At 37.1% G+C, this 15,463-nt stretch overlaps 1 protein-coding gene across 1 annotated transcript in view; it reads left to right on the top strand.

Moving 5' to 3' along the window:
• Positions 1-15,463, top strand: part of RALGAPA1 (Ral GTPase activating protein, alpha subunit 1 (catalytic)) — a 140,507-nt gene that overhangs the window by 92,965 nt on the left and 32,079 nt on the right. Inside the window, exons 34-38 of the mRNA XM_009993938.1 lie at positions 1,067-1,931; positions 3,358-3,429; positions 4,225-4,348; positions 5,937-6,092; positions 14,843-15,001. Of these exons, the coding sequence (XP_009992240.1) occupies positions 1,067-1,931; positions 3,358-3,429; positions 4,225-4,348; positions 5,937-6,092; positions 14,843-15,001 (1,376 nt within the window). The remainder of the gene's footprint in view (positions 1-1,066; positions 1,932-3,357; positions 3,430-4,224; positions 4,349-5,936; positions 6,093-14,842; positions 15,002-15,463) is intronic.

Genomic DNA, 15,463 nt, shown 5'->3' with positions numbered 1-15,463 from the left:
AATGTAATCCTGAGGAATGCAGTCTTGATTTGTCTTCCCCTTTTGAATCCCAAATTCAGGACATTCAACAGGTTCTGTTACAAGAGAGAAGAAGCTGCAGAAATAAGTGCTTTGCCATTGGGATCCTGTTTTTCTTTTCTTGCTGTGATCTTACACAGTGTAATACTTCTGCTCATGAGTTCTTCAGCAGGTACCCTGAGCCAGCTGAGGGTTTTCTGCTTTGACTCGCTCTGTACTTCATGAGTAACATAAAGGGGATTTGACAGAAGAGTCCAATGCCAATAAAGTGCTTGGTTAGCAAGGTGTGATATAAACATTAAGGAATTCTTTTTATGAATTCAGAAAACACTGTGTGCAAGTGCAAGGTATGCAACAAAGAAGGAGGTCACAAAACCATATTGAAATACTAGTATATTTCACAAGATTAATGGAAGAGGGGGAGTCTTTCTTGCTGCAATTTTTTTCAGACTGAAACTTCATAAAATGCAGTTGAGGCATGAGATTAGCTTTTTAAAAACTTTGCTACTGTTAGATTGTGTACAGGATAGAAAGCCTGGTCTTTGATTTGGTTCTTTAAAATCATCCAGCATTGTTTTCAACCTAACCTGCAGCTATATGGCCCCCAGGGAAATTAAGATGGGTTAGAGGCTTTGTGTATCTATGTTCCTTTGTGCATAAATATCACAATCCATTGCAGATGTAAATAGGCTTCGTACAACATGACTATGATCTCTACTTCATCAGTGATTTAAGATTTATTTTCACTACATTAAGAAACTGTATTATAGCAGAAGCATGCTGATGAGAAAGCTATGTTAAGGAGGTATGGTAGGCTGTACTACAGTGAAGAAGCGTTTTTAATGATCTTATAATTTTTCACACTATATATATTTGAGACTTTTTTTTAATAAAAAATGTTTTTCATTACTGAGTTGGCTGTATCCTAACCTTGCAGTGCTCATCCTCTGTTCAAGATTCACAAGGAAGAGAAAACCAGAAAAAATGTATAAATCTTATTGTTGTTTTCGGAATTCTCCTTTTAAAACTTATGTTCATTCTCTTGCAGTGAAAACTCACATGCAACAAGGATTAATTTCTGTTGCTGCCCGTACTGTGATAACACACCTAGTCAACCACTTAGGCCACTACCCTATGAGCGGGGGTCCTGCTATGCTAACCAGTCAAGTGTGTGAAAACAATGACAATCCGTACAGTGAAAGCCCTGAACTTTCTCCTGAACTTTTTGAGAACCCAAATCTTCAATTCTTTGTTTTAAACAACACTTCTCTGGTGTCTTGCATACAAATCCAAGCAGAAGATGACATGCCTGGGGGTGGACTGTCTGCTGGACTTGCATCTGCTAACTCAAATGTTAGAATTATTGTGCGTGATCTGTCTGGCAAGTACTCATGGGATTCTGCCATTTTGTATGGACCATCATCTTTCTGTGGATCTTCACAGCAAATGTCTTTTTCGCTTTCCTTATCTCAGCAAGATAAAACAGAAGATGCTCTTTCATCTTTTGAGCAAGTGGAGGATGTATCGACGAGGGATGGAATTACACTTCAAGTAAAGAGGAAATTTAGAGACACTGTACCAACATGGGATACGATTAGGGATGAAGAAGATGCCCTTGATGAGCTCCTGCAGTATTTAGGTGTAACAAGCCCTGAGTGCTTACAGAGAACTGGTGTCTCACTGAACATTCCTGCCCCTCAACCAGTCTGTATCTCAGAGAAGCAGGAAAACGATGTCATCAATGCAATTCTGAAACAGCACACAGAAGAGAGGGAGTTTGTTGAAAAGCATTTCAATGATTTAAATATGAGGGCTATGGAGCAGGATGAGCCAACCTCACAAAAGCCTCAGTCAGCATTTTACTACTGCAGATTACTTCTTAGTATACTGGGAATGAATTCTTGGGATAAAAGGTAAAAAAGAAAAGGTTTGCAATTCAATAACTTCCTCTTAAGGAATTGTGCTGTTTTTACTGTGTAAGAATAGTTGATCATAGAGTGAGTTAAGCCAATAGGGAATGTGCAGCTAAGGGGAAACTGGCAGTTTTCTTCTGTATTTCATCCTGTCGTTTAGAGAGCCAGAAAGGATCAACCTGTTGCCTTCATGGCTATTTATATTCTTTCCTCAGAACAGTGTTTTAAGAATTGAAGGACTGACATCTTTTCTAATAATCCTTTCACTAACTGTACTAAGGGTGAAGAAGGCATCTTTTTTGCTTTCTTTGCTTCCCATGTGTGTTTCTGCCAAAATCGTTGCCTTTCTGTGCCAGAATGAGACTCTGAAAGTGTCATATTCTCAGCAATTGTGTTGCTGGACAGTGTCCTGCTGCTTTGCCTGCTAAGAGCATGCCAGCATGCAGACTCAAAGCATTACACCTGTGTTAGCTAACTAGAGAGATGTGTCCCCTAGTATTTATTTCAACATTGGCAATGTTTGGGTGTTGTTTAGAACAACAGGAGAAAAGCCAGTTTCAGTTACAAAAATAGTGTCTCTGCATTATTATTTTTCTGTATGAAAAGGTCTGCATATACATGTGAGTATGTACAGATATCATCATTCTAGAATTCGTCTTCCCAAAATATTTTGTCATACCTTTCAAATTCTATATTAGAGTAATTGAAATATTTTCTTGCTATGAAAGGAAATGGATATTCTATCAGAATAGTCTATGTCACTGAAGTGTCACTGGAATTGGCTTATTTGGGTTTTGAATTCCTGAAGGTAGTCTGGTTTTGTATAGTACTGCTATTACACTCCTTCTACTGTGTTTTATGGGAAACATCATAACTGCAGTTTAAAAAAAAATGAAAAGTGCCTTTTTTGCTGTAATGTTGTTGGTTTTTTTTCTTCTTTAAATTGTTACAGCTGGCTGAGTGACTAGTGAGCTACATTCTGCTCTCTTCAGAATAGCAAAAGCTCTGTGTTTATTACACTACCTCCCTAGAACAGTAGGTTATGGGAGTGTCTTGTCACTAAGCCACATGTATTTTGGCTTAGCAAAGTGTGCAGCTTATATGTGCATCAAAGGGAGTTCTGTCTGTTCTTCAGTAGAGCAGAGGTTGATCCCAGTTGGATCCAATAGGTTGAAAGAAGAAAGTGAAAAGAAATAAAGGTTGTGCTCAGGGCTGTAGTGGATATAGAAGATTTCTTGGAGTAAAAAAAAAAAAAAGCTTCTGTGTTTTTTAAAAGTTAACATTTTGTGTAAGAAAGGACTTTTGAAAAGATGAAAGCATTTGTTGACTGTTCTTGCATAGGTGTGGAAATGGTCTTGTACCATTCTTGTACTGTTCTGTATCCATGACTGAACAGGTGATAAGAGTTACGAATTTCTCTATTTAGAAGGAGCTTTCATCTCCTGAAGAAAAATGAGAAGTTACTTCGAGAACTCAGAAATTTGGACTCAAGACAATGGTAAATTATTTTAATGGCTGCCTACTTATTTATTTTAAGTGCATTTGTAATTAAATGGCTCTGACTGTGTAAATGTGAGAGTTGAACTAATTCGTAAAATGTATTCTTAAATTGGTTGTGTATTTTGCACTGTGTTGTAATATTGGTGCTATATCGAAGTTACATTGGTGTTATTTGTAGATCTACAAATAGTATTTTAAGACATGTTAGTATTTTAAGACATTCTAGTTGGACTTGTAGCACAGACTTAAAAACTTGGAATAGTTTTTGTAGAAGTTGAAACCAAATACAGTGGAGGTTTTAGAAGTGTGAGAAATCACCTTCAGTTCCTCCAGAGTCTAACAGCAAGCTGTGAAGAGAAGACATTACTATAGTACTTAAGATTGTTCATTAAGCTGCATAAGCTGCATTTGCCACAGCACTCACAAGGCACTGCTGTTAATGGGCACTGCAGTGTCAAAAATGCCTGTGTTACAGGTTTTGCTCTTTTCACAAGCTCAACTATTCCATTAGCAATTGGTATTGCCAGCAGCATCCTACACCTTAGAAGTGATGAAAGGGATAAATGCTGTTCATGTGTAGCAAATTTCAGGCTCTAGGGAAGACCAGGCTACAAAAGACAGAATGGGAATATGGAAATACAGAATGTATTGGAAAAAAAAAAAAAGCCACACAGGTGCACTTCCACTATCTTTTGCAAAGTTCTAAAAGCCATGTTCTGTGTGTACTGCTTGCATATTTTGCTTTCATACTAGTAAAGGTACTGTCATGCAGTGACCATCCTCTGTTTTACAGCCGAGAGACACACAAGATTGCAGTGTTTTATGTTGCTGAGGGTCAAGAAGATAAACACTCCATTCTAACTAATACTGGAGGAAGTCAAGCCTATGAGGATTTTGTAGCTGGTCTTGGCTGGGAGGTATTTACTAAAACTTTCTTATCCTAAGTTTGTTTACAGAGAAAATTACAGATCTGTTAAGATATTATGAATCTTTGGCTCTTTAGCATTGCTCACAAGTGCTGAAAAACACTGTTTTGCAAGTAGGATGTAGAGAAGAATTCTGGATTTAATTTCATTAGTAATGCTAGCTATTTAATTTTAAGCTCTTTCAATTTAAGAGAGTTTGTGCCAAAGAGATGATTCTTTAATGTGCAGTTCAGTACTTGGCTTTTATGGACTGATTAGGAGGCATCTCGATTTCCCTGTAGGCTTGTAAAGTGTGAAGTCTACGGAAGTTTGAGTTTTGCTCAAATTTGGGAATCTAAAAATTACAAACCTGAGCTTCTCTCATGCTTCTGCCTTCCACTGCAGGCACATGTATGTTCACAGACTCTGTCCACCTGTCTTCCAGCAGTCAGAAATACTGTGAAATACCCCATCATCTATATGGACCTGCAACTCTTTAGTCACCAATGAGATACTGCTACAAGAATTTCCTTTTTTGCGTTCTCTCTTTTTGACCACACAGGATTAACTTCCATTGTAAAATTCACTTTGGCCCTGTCACAGAAGTACAGGAATTACACCTGCTCCTGGCTGGATGCATAAGAATCTGCAGGTTTTCTGTTCCTCTTGTGACTTGTGTTCATCAGGAGTGTCCACATGAGTGCCCATCTTGTTTGTTCTTTTTCTTACACCTTAGATATATAAGAGGATTACTAGATTAGCTGTGTGGGTAATGACTGTGACTTTTGCACAGGAACAGAGGAAAACTGCTAGAAGTCTGCTGACTCTCACAAATGTAAATATTTATTGCCATCACTCCAGATTCTTCAGGAGAAAAAAGTAAATCACGTTAGTGTCTTCAGATATCCTTCTGTAGTGGGTTAATTCTTTTGGCCTTAATTAGCAAGATTAAAAAGTTGCTAATTTGGATTAATATTCCTTGATAAGACATATAACATTTTAACCTCTTAACATGAAATTCTGGATCCTTTTTTAACAGAAAAGCAAATATATCCCGTGTGAGCAGAGATTAAACATATTCACATCTGAGATACAGGGGCACTGTTGTAAAAGTGAAATAGTGCATTAAACAAGCTTATTGATTTTAGTGCCAAACTATTTCCTATAGGGTTAAGACTTACAAACGTACTTAGAAATTATCAGTTTGTTTCTTGTGATAGTGGCACAATGAAAATTTCTTAAGAGAATATATGTAAAGTAACACAAGGTTTTTTCAGTGCTCAGGTCAAAACTGATGTGATGTCACAGAATTTTTAAAAAAATAAAAAAGCACAGTCAACTCATAAGGGAATAATGCACTAAATAATAATTTACACAACATTTCGTTTTCTCTGACCTAGTCTTTCCCAGCAGTATGTGTGCTGATAGTGGAGTATTGAATGCCACTCCCATGCTGTTGATTTCCAGCCTAGTCAGCAAGTCTGAACCCTTTTCAAAAAGCAAAACTGTACTATTGTGAATAGAGCCTTCATTTAAAAATGTGTTTATCACCTGATAATTTGTTCTTTTTCTCCTAATGCTTCCTGGGCTTTACTTCTAGGTAAATCTCACAAACCATTGTGGCTTTATGGGAGGACTGCAAAAAAACAAAAGCACTGGACTGACCACTCCATATTTTGCTACCTCGACAGTAGAAGTTATGTTCCACGTGTCAACAAGAATGCCTTCTGATTCAGATGACTCTCTAACAAAAAAGGTAGATATTTCTGAATAACATATTTTCTTTTGATAGTAAACTCAGAGAAATTGGAGTCAAAAGAAAATCCAGTAACTTTTTCTAAAAAATCCCCACAAACTATTGTAATACCTTTGCCTGCTAATAGTTTGGCATTTTACTGAAGGTAGGTTGAGCCATATAAATTATTCTCTACCAATTTCAAGTTTTGCCATACTGGTAATTTGTGCCATCATTGCAAATGCTGGCAGGACACATGGGGATCCTGTGAAACGGTTAAAAATGAAGGGAGGTAATGGTTTGTATATAAAAAGCATTACATCTGAAGGATTTTTTTTGTACTTTGAGACTTTGAATGCAAATTAATAAATATGTGATGAGTACTTTCTAAGATGACTTTTTATACTCTTTAGAGTCAGGTACTATGTATTAATATAATTTTCCCTTTAAAAAAAAGTTGAAAGTATGAAAAATTCGACATTTATTGTATATAAGTTTTGTTATCTTGGAGCAAGCACAAATGTTTAACAGTGGTATGGTGTTATAGTGACATTAAGAAAAAAATTGTTTTCTGTATTGGTATTTTTTTCTTTAGAATTTAATAAATTCCACATTAGTGATAACAAGTTACAGTCTCAAATATGTGTCCTATTATAAATGAACAATTTGCTGTCATTAGACTGTCCCCTGTCCTACGTACATACATCTTCAGATGTGCTAATCCATTCAGTAGACACGTTAATGAGCACTGGTTGAAGTGTAATATTGGAGGAACTGAAGCTGGTTGACCTCAGCATGGAGTTTAATACTTGTAATTAAATTAGACAGTAGACAGTTAGTAAGGAGAGAAATAGCCATGCCTCTGGCAAGCTTCAATTATTAATGGCTGTTTTGTTCTTTGTGTTCAACTTGAAGAAAAAAATATTATAGTTATTACTATAGACTGACTAGGAGTTTTAACTTCTCGCTGTCAAGTCTTAAGTTTGGTGTTTTTTTTAATTGAAAAATGTTTTTTCTTGTATGTTTATGGTACTAGGTCCTCTCTGTCTTTTTTTTTCCGAAAGGGTAGCCAGGCTAATAGTTAGGCTGTTAAATGATTTTTAAAAGTACTTTGGTAGCAATAAGAACTAATTTTAAAATAAGATTTTTGCTGTGGTTCTAGTGTAGAACAGTGTGTGTATATATTTTCTTTTTCTAACTTGACTGGCTTCTGTATTTTATAAACAGAAACTTGGTTTTTATAAAACACAGCTTGTAAATATCCTTACCCTATTTGTTCATAAATTGTTTGGTTTAGAGCATTAAAAAGTGTTGACAGGGGGGAAGATGATCACAGAGAAAATTAATCACTAATAGATCATTTGCAAATGCTGCATAGTTCAGCAGAAGATATGGGCAAGGTCTCATATCTGTTGCCAGGATCACCGTGAATGTACATGTAGCTGTTTCTGCCAGGCAAGGTTCAGTGCTGGTCCCAGCTTCCTGTCATTTAGCTTGTGAAAATTATGTCAGCTGTTAACAACTCCATCTTACCCCAGGCATATTTCTCTCCTCTTTTACCCACAATCTCATTCTTCAGTAATTCTGAAGATTTGAGGTCTTTATGGATATATAGAATGTATCAAAAGATTGGAGTTGTAGCTCAGCTGTTGATGGGCTGTTTAATCAAGCTGCTTGATTTCTGTGTCACTTCCTTGTTCTTCCAAGGTGTGTATTTTTCTTCTTCTTTCTAAAGGCCAGTTTCCCAATGAATGGAGGCTTGTGAACCTGCCTTTATGTCTCTCTTTCCTTCCTTAACACCTTTTGGCCCATTTCAATCTTACATAATAGATTCAAAGGTGTTAATTTCAGGTATGTTTAATGAAGATAAGCTAAGAAAAGGAGACAGAGAGACTCTTAGTGCTCTAACTCAGCAGGTAAAGCCTGCATGGGAAGAAGCATGGGAAGGACAAAAAAATGATCTGACAGTCATCCCAAACTTGAGAAACTGAAGTTTGCATCTTGAGAGAAATGAGCAAGTGGTATCAGGAGACGTGAGTAGGAAAAGAGACTTTTAATTCTTTTACTCATTCTGCAAGTACTCATGCTGCTTAAACTGAACACATCAGGAAAAGGAAGGTGTTCCGTGAGATTCTGTCCAGCTTAAACACACTATAGGTGACCTCTAAATCATGTGAGAGCGGTGTGTGTGCTGACAATTCTAATTGTTCTGAGTGCATGTACTGTTTGTCACCTCCAGAATAACTTGAGTTTTGAGCTTCTGTACAGCTCTTCGATGTACTTTGTCTATTTCATTCAATGGGAGAAAAACAAGCAAACTTGTGGTAGTTGGCTTAGAACTGCTGCTGCTTTTTAGATTGTAAATGTGCCTAGAGGTGCATGATAGGTTCATCTTATAAATGGAAATTAAATTAAATTAAACCAAAACTTCTTCCTGCCAGTCCAGTCGCTGCAAAATCAAGATTCTGCTGTTTCAGAGGCTAAGTCAATTTTAAACTTATTTTCCATCAGTCTTACTGAGTAGTAAATAAAACTTTTAAGTGTCTTGTATACCTGTGAAGCATTTGATTCTGAAGACATGAACAAAAGCAAGAAAAGACATTAAATCGGTGAGAAGAGATGAAAAACTTCTGAGCATGTAAAAGAACTTAACACTAACATGCATATATAAAATAGGCATGTAATTTGTAAATAGTAAATTAAAGATTTAGTGCTGACAATGCAATCCATTTGTTTTTCTTAAAATTAATGGTTAGATTAAAAAATTAAAAGTATTTACACTACCCTTACAAGAACAAACTTACAAAGAAAATATCAGGATTAAATGAAACTGCAAAGTCTCTCAATTAACAGAATGAGAAATCTCATATATATTCCTCTACAGCTTATCATCTGTCTGGCTTCTCCTTCCTCAGCCTGATAAACAAGTGAAGGTATTGTAGGTGAGAATATTACACACAGGATATGTAAATAAAAAGCAGTAATGTTATTAATGATTGGAATACTAATTCATCATGGGCTTTGAGTATATTACATGATTCTAGGTTGTGTGTGGCATTGTCCTAACCACATGAAATATTTCTAGCCCCCAGTATTTGTATCTTTATTATTATTGTTGTTGTTGTGGTGGTATGGAACTTGAAGGTTTATCAAAATAAGCTAATAGTACAATTTTTTTTAAAGTTACAATTAAGTACATGTGTTGCTTAAAAAAAACCCCTCAAACAAATACACCATAGTTGTTTTAACAGTTTTGTGAACAATTCAACTAGAGGGTACCTATGCTGTAGGCAGCAATGCTGCTTACATTTAATGGACAAAAGTAGCTGCAGTGAGCTATTACTTCAAGTGTTTCTGCTCCTTCTATTCTTTTTATAAGGAACACTTTTATTTTTAAAGAAGAAAAAAAGTTGGGACTTGCTGTTGTACCATAAGAAAAGATAATAGCCTTTTTTTCTCCCTCCTTTAGGTAAGTGGGTATCAGAAATTGCAGTAATTTTGGCAAGAGTTCAAGGGTTAATGCAACAGATAAATAAAAGGAATTTTCTGTAAATTGAGCCCTGCATTATTTCACTTGTCTTGCCTTTCCAAACCTAACTCATTTAATTTTAAAAAGTAAATACTTAAATTCTTCCTGACAGTATGCTTTGCTTTTACTATCGTTTATTACTTCAATTATACTTGGTATCACTTAGAACAATCTGCCATTTGGAAATTTCAGTATAGCCTGCAGCTTAGTATTAAGTCTGGCTGCTATTGTAACATGTACAGCATATGACACTAATGTATCAAAATTAGATTTGATCATCCCTCCTGGTTATATTTATTTCACGTTTCTTTTGTATTCAGTTAACATAAATGTATTAGGAGAGCTGACACATGATGATGGCTATAGAGTAAGAATATTTTAAAGTATTTTGAGTTAAATTTGAAATTTCAGGTAACCTAACAGTCAGTCATTTTTATATATTTGTTTTTATGGAGTAGAGTTTCAAAGCAAGCCTCAAAATATCTGTTTGTCTCCAAAATCTCCTCGAGGCTGTCTAACCGACAGCTCAGGTTCAAAATAGCTGAAACAGAGAGCTCTTAATCTCTTTCTCATTGCCACCTTTCTGGATCACCACAGATAACATGACCATTGTGCCTGTAACTTGTGCCCACAGCCTGAAATCATCTTTAGTTTGGTTCACTTTCTGGATTCTTATGTTCAGTCTGTGCTTAAGACTGTTCTTTATTCTATGTTAACATTTCTTGCAATGTAGCCTTTCCATACCCACAGTTAAAATTTATCCACTGTATCCTGAACTGTTATTTTGGTTGCTGAACTTTCCATTCTCTGACCTTGACACTTTCATTCTTGAAGAATGCTGCTATAAGAAGACATTTTTCTTATTCTTAATGCCTTTTTACAGTTTTCTGCATTTGTCCATCTCCATTTCGTGTCTTGCCTTATGCTTAAGTAATAAGCTCTACAGCAGTTTGATCTGCATTTGTGCAGTATTTAGCATTTCAGAATATGGATAGGTAACCTCTATTTCCAGGTGTTTCAGCAATAGGGTATTACCAGTTACTTGAAGTATTAAATTGTTTTGGAGATTGTTATTATTTATATTATTGCTGTACTTTATTTCTCTAATAGGGATTTGCACTTCGTTTTCCTTACTGTAATTTATGGACATACAAAGTTTTACATTTAGGAAGACAAGGTCAGGAAATGAGTGTGAAGATGTAGTTGCTTAAACAAATGGTGGTGAGTTTTGAATAACCATTAACACAGATTTCAGTCCTGGTACCTGAACATTCTGTGTGTCCGAAATCTGATTCTTTTAGCTAACACTGGGACCATACCTTCTGCTTGGGAAACCATATTGCTGTCTGTCCTTTAGGTTTCAATGAGCCGAGGTGGTTGTAGCTCAGTGTCTTTGTACCACCTGTGTCCAGGACACTGAATTCTGGGATGCTTTCAGTTCAGTACAAACACATGAAGAATCCAGATTAAAGTTGAAAGAGGTCAAGCTCTGACTCTTCTGTTGCATAAGAATTTTAGTGGATGATGGATTCTTCAAATGTTTACTGTGCATGCAGGAGAATTTTGTCGTGGAGCACTGCTCAATTTCAAGGTCCTTTAATAGGGAACTGAAAAATGAGGCAGAAAAACTGAAATCCTTCTTTCTAAAAAGTTTACACAAAATCTAGCACACCTTGGAAAGCTTTTCAAGACAATTTAATGTATTGGTCCTCTTCCATGAATCAAATGTTGTTAACAAGTCAAGTTACCACCATTCTAGCTTTTTCATAAACTTTGTTTGCCGACTGAGGTGAGGCCATCTGAAAGAAACAATAAGAAGCACTATATTAGTGTTGTAGCTTCTTCTGGTCTGCTCTTGAAAAAGGAACAGAGTTCCTTTGCACTTTCACAGAAGTGCGAGAACTGATTGATGTCCTGTAATATTAGCTGCAGGTATCAGTAACAGTTACACAAGTGGCAACCTTTGATAAATGAAATTCAGAGGCAATAATGCCCTCAAGAAGCTGCACTATCTAAACTCTCTATATGTTTTGGATTTTGGATCTGTTTGCTTGGCTTGTATGCTGTCACCTTTCCTTATTTCTAATAGTGTATGAGTTTGTCTTTGAGTCCAAAGAAAGTAAAGGAGGGCTAATTCTTCTAGTAAATAGTGCAATAGTGCTGAATTAGAAGTGGTGCAGTGCAATGATGGATGTATCAGACTTAATTCTTCTTTTTGGCAGTCAGTTCAGTAAGTTCAGTTCAGTCAGTGCACCAGATGGCCATCCCTCAATCTAGGATGATGCAATTTGTTCATCTTTCAAAAGGTTTCATAGCTAAACTGATTCCCGTTTTGCTTTCTGTTTGGTTAGGCAGCCTCATCCTTTCTGAGCTTCTCTGTTGCCTCTAAGTGCAAGCCCATCAATCCCTCATGCCATTCTGTTATTGTTGTATTTCAACAGATAGTTTAACTGTCACTTCACCTAGAAGGCAGGAGAGGTTCAGCCTCTGTGAACGATTCCACAGTTAGTTACCTTTTAGCACATTGTGCACTGCTAGGTCTCATCCAAGGTTTCTGCCTCTGGTGTTTGCCTGTTGCACTACAGTCACTTAGGTTGCTGCCTGGTTTTGTTCTAATCCAGTCAAATAAAACTCAGCATAGTGACTGTTGTTATGATGGCACAAGAGCATCCCTAACCAAGTGTTGTTCAAAATCATTAAGCCATTTATAGAAGAGTCAAGAACAGCTCACCTGAAAGGAACTGCAGTCATTGCAAATTAGATGTATGTATGATCTGGTCCAGACAAAACAAATGACTTGCTGAGTATCAGGCAAGATGTAGGGTATCGATGCCATCTGTCCTTTGCCCAGTCCAACACTGAAAAAAAAATTTTCTTGGAGAAATGCAACACTGTTTTTCAGTCTGATGCAATTTAAAGCCAGCAGAAAAGAGCAGAGGCAGCTTATTTTTCCTTTACCTTTTTTTTTTTTTTTTTTAAAGTCTGCAGCTGATAACCAGTATAAACCTTCAGGTAAGATGAAGGTAGCATTCTAGGAGATTCTGTAGTATGAATACTTGCAATGAAATTTCTCTGAGGACTGTGTATATGTTTTGCTTTTATTTAAAGTACAGTTATGTTCTGAAAATGAATACAGGAAACTTCTTGATACAAATGGTGGACAAACCAACTAGGAGAGGAGCGCTGCTGGATCTTGTGCTCACCATCAAGAAAGGTCTGGTTGAAGCGGTGAAGGTCAATGGCAGCCTTGACCGCAGTGATCACGAGATGGTGGAGTGCAGGATCCTGTGTGGGAGGAACAGAATACCTAGCAGGACCAGAACCCTGGACTTCTGCAGGGCCAACTTTGGCCTCTTCAATCAATTATTTAGAGAAGTCCCATGGGGCAGGGTACTAGATGGTAAAGGGGCTCAAGATAGTTGGTCAACATTCAAGGACCACTTCTTGCAAGCTCAGGATCAGAGCATCCCAATGGGTAGGAAATCAAGCAAGGGAGCCAGGAGACCTGCATGGTTAAACAAGGAACTGCTGGGCAAACTCAAGTGGAAAAAGATAACCTATGGAACATGAAAGGAGGGGCTGGCCACTTGGGAGGAATATAGGACTGTTGTCATAGGATGTAGGGAGGCAATTAGGAAAGCTATGGCCTCCTTGGAACAAAACCTTGCTAGGGAGGTCAAAGACAATAGAAAGAGCTCCTTCAAATACATTGCAGATAGAACTAACACTAGAGGCAATATAGGCCCACTGCTGAATAAGGTGGGTGCCCTGGCGACAGAGGATATACAGAAGGCAGAGGTACTGAATGCCTTCTTTGCCTCTGTCTTTACTGCTGCAGACTCACCCCAGCAGCCCCAGATCCCTAAAGCCCTAGAAGAAGTCAGGATGAAGGAGGAGTTTGCTTTGGTAGATGAGGATTGGGTTAGGGATCAGTTAAGCAATCTGGACATCCATAAATCAATGGGTCCGGATGGAACACACCCACGGGTGCTGAGGGAACTGACAGAGGTCATTGCTAGGCCACTCTCCGTCATCTCTGGTAAGACATGGGCAACAGGGGAGGTGCCTGAGGACAGGAGGAAAGCAAATGTCACTCCAGTCTACAAGAAGGGCAAGAAGGAGGACCCAGGTAACTATAGACTGGTCAACCTCACCTCCATCTCTGGAAAGGTTGATGGAATAACTTGTTCTTGGCACTATCTCTAGGCATATCAAGGATGAGGGGGATCATTAAGAACAGTCAACATGGTTTTACCAAGGCTGTTGTTTGACAGATTCTACTTACCTAAAGCTGTGCAAACAAGCTGAAAACTAAGAGTGAAGACAACTGTCAGCTGTAACTGGTGATGCACAAGGAGGGAAAAATGAGATTTCAACTTAAATTCTCAAAAATAGCCCTTCCTGTAAAGAAACTTATGTTTAATAACCTGAATGTATTTCTTTAGTATACATAAAGCCTCTCTCAATTATGTTAACATTTGTTTATCACATGGAAATGTTTAGCAGAAGGAGCATTTTGGAGCTTCAGTGCAGATTATTCAAAAGTGTTGAAGATATTGCTTAATCTGGTTGTATGATTGTAACTGAGGATACAGCATGGATTTCGAAGAACCTGTTTGGCCATTCTGAGCCAAATCAAGAGCCATTTGGGGTTTTCTGGGGACAGGGCAAGTTATTTTTACAAAGTTATGCAGGTTTCATGGCAAATGAGTATTTAGTTTAGTTAATCTAGGGACTATGGAAAATGCAGTAGCTATTATCCTTTATAAGCATGTTGTTTGTAGTAGTTTGAAATCACGCTAGAATGGTGAAGTTAAAGACTGCTCAGATATGTAGCTTTTAAATAGATGTTCATTCATATACTTTAAAAATCCATTTAAAATTTAGTAATTTGCTGCCTGTCAGTGATGGCAATCTTGAAAGCATTTCAGTAAATCATATTGAATCACTCTGCATTCTTTAGATAATATCAATAAAATTTTAGCTTTCAGTAGAAAACTTATTGACATGTGTTAATTTAGATAGTCATTGGCACCAATGTATAAAAATCTACTGCATAAACCAGTACTGTGAATGATACTGTCATTGAAATTGTAAGAGAACTGTAGTGCAATTTGGTTATTTTATTCACTTTTCTTTATTTCTTTTTAGTGAGTTTGTCCTTTTGAAATATGAGCATTTAGTACAGCTGTATGGCTATAGAATATACTTGAACTGATGGGTTTTATCGTTGCTTTTCCAGCTAAGACATTTAGGAAATGATGAAGTACACATTGTCTGGTCAGAGCACACTCGAGATTATAGAAGAGGAATCATTCCAACAGAATTTGGTGACGTACTTATAGTTATCTATCCCATGAAAAACCATATGTTCAGTATCCAGATAATGAAAAAGCCTGAGGTAAGAGTTTTTTCTTTTGTGGTCCTTTGTATGCTTAATATGACCTGAGTTTTGTTTAGAGCCTGAGTTTTTGGTATAACAGATTGATCCAACAAGGTGATGTGTCTTTAACATTGACAAGGGCAGTGGTGGTAGGAGGAAGAGCTCAGTGAGTACAATGCTTAATAAAATCAGTAACTTGAAACGGCAAAGACCTGATCCTGTCAAATGTATCTGCTAACATTCTAAAATGGAAACTTAACTATAATACCCTGCATAATCATTTGAAGATAAACTTGACAAACTTTTAAAACAAGTTTGATATGTGATTGTGGGAGTTGAATAGTGGCCTGTTCCAGACTTCTCCATCCATATCATATTCCCCTTTCTTCTCAAAGCTAGTTTTCACTTTCTCCTTGGCTCCCTACAACGATCTGGAGATGAATTCCATAAATTCAGCTCTTAGGCGTATAAACACACACT

Source organism: Chaetura pelagica, unplaced genomic scaffold (genome assembly GCF_000747805.2).
Source record: "Chaetura pelagica isolate M959 unplaced genomic scaffold, ChaPel_1.0 scaffold11, whole genome shotgun sequence".
Classification (NCBI taxonomy): Eukaryota; Metazoa; Chordata; class Aves; order Apodiformes; family Apodidae; genus Chaetura; species Chaetura pelagica.
The sequence above is the reverse complement of the archived record's forward strand: the minus strand, read 5'-3'. Positions and strand labels throughout refer to the sequence as shown.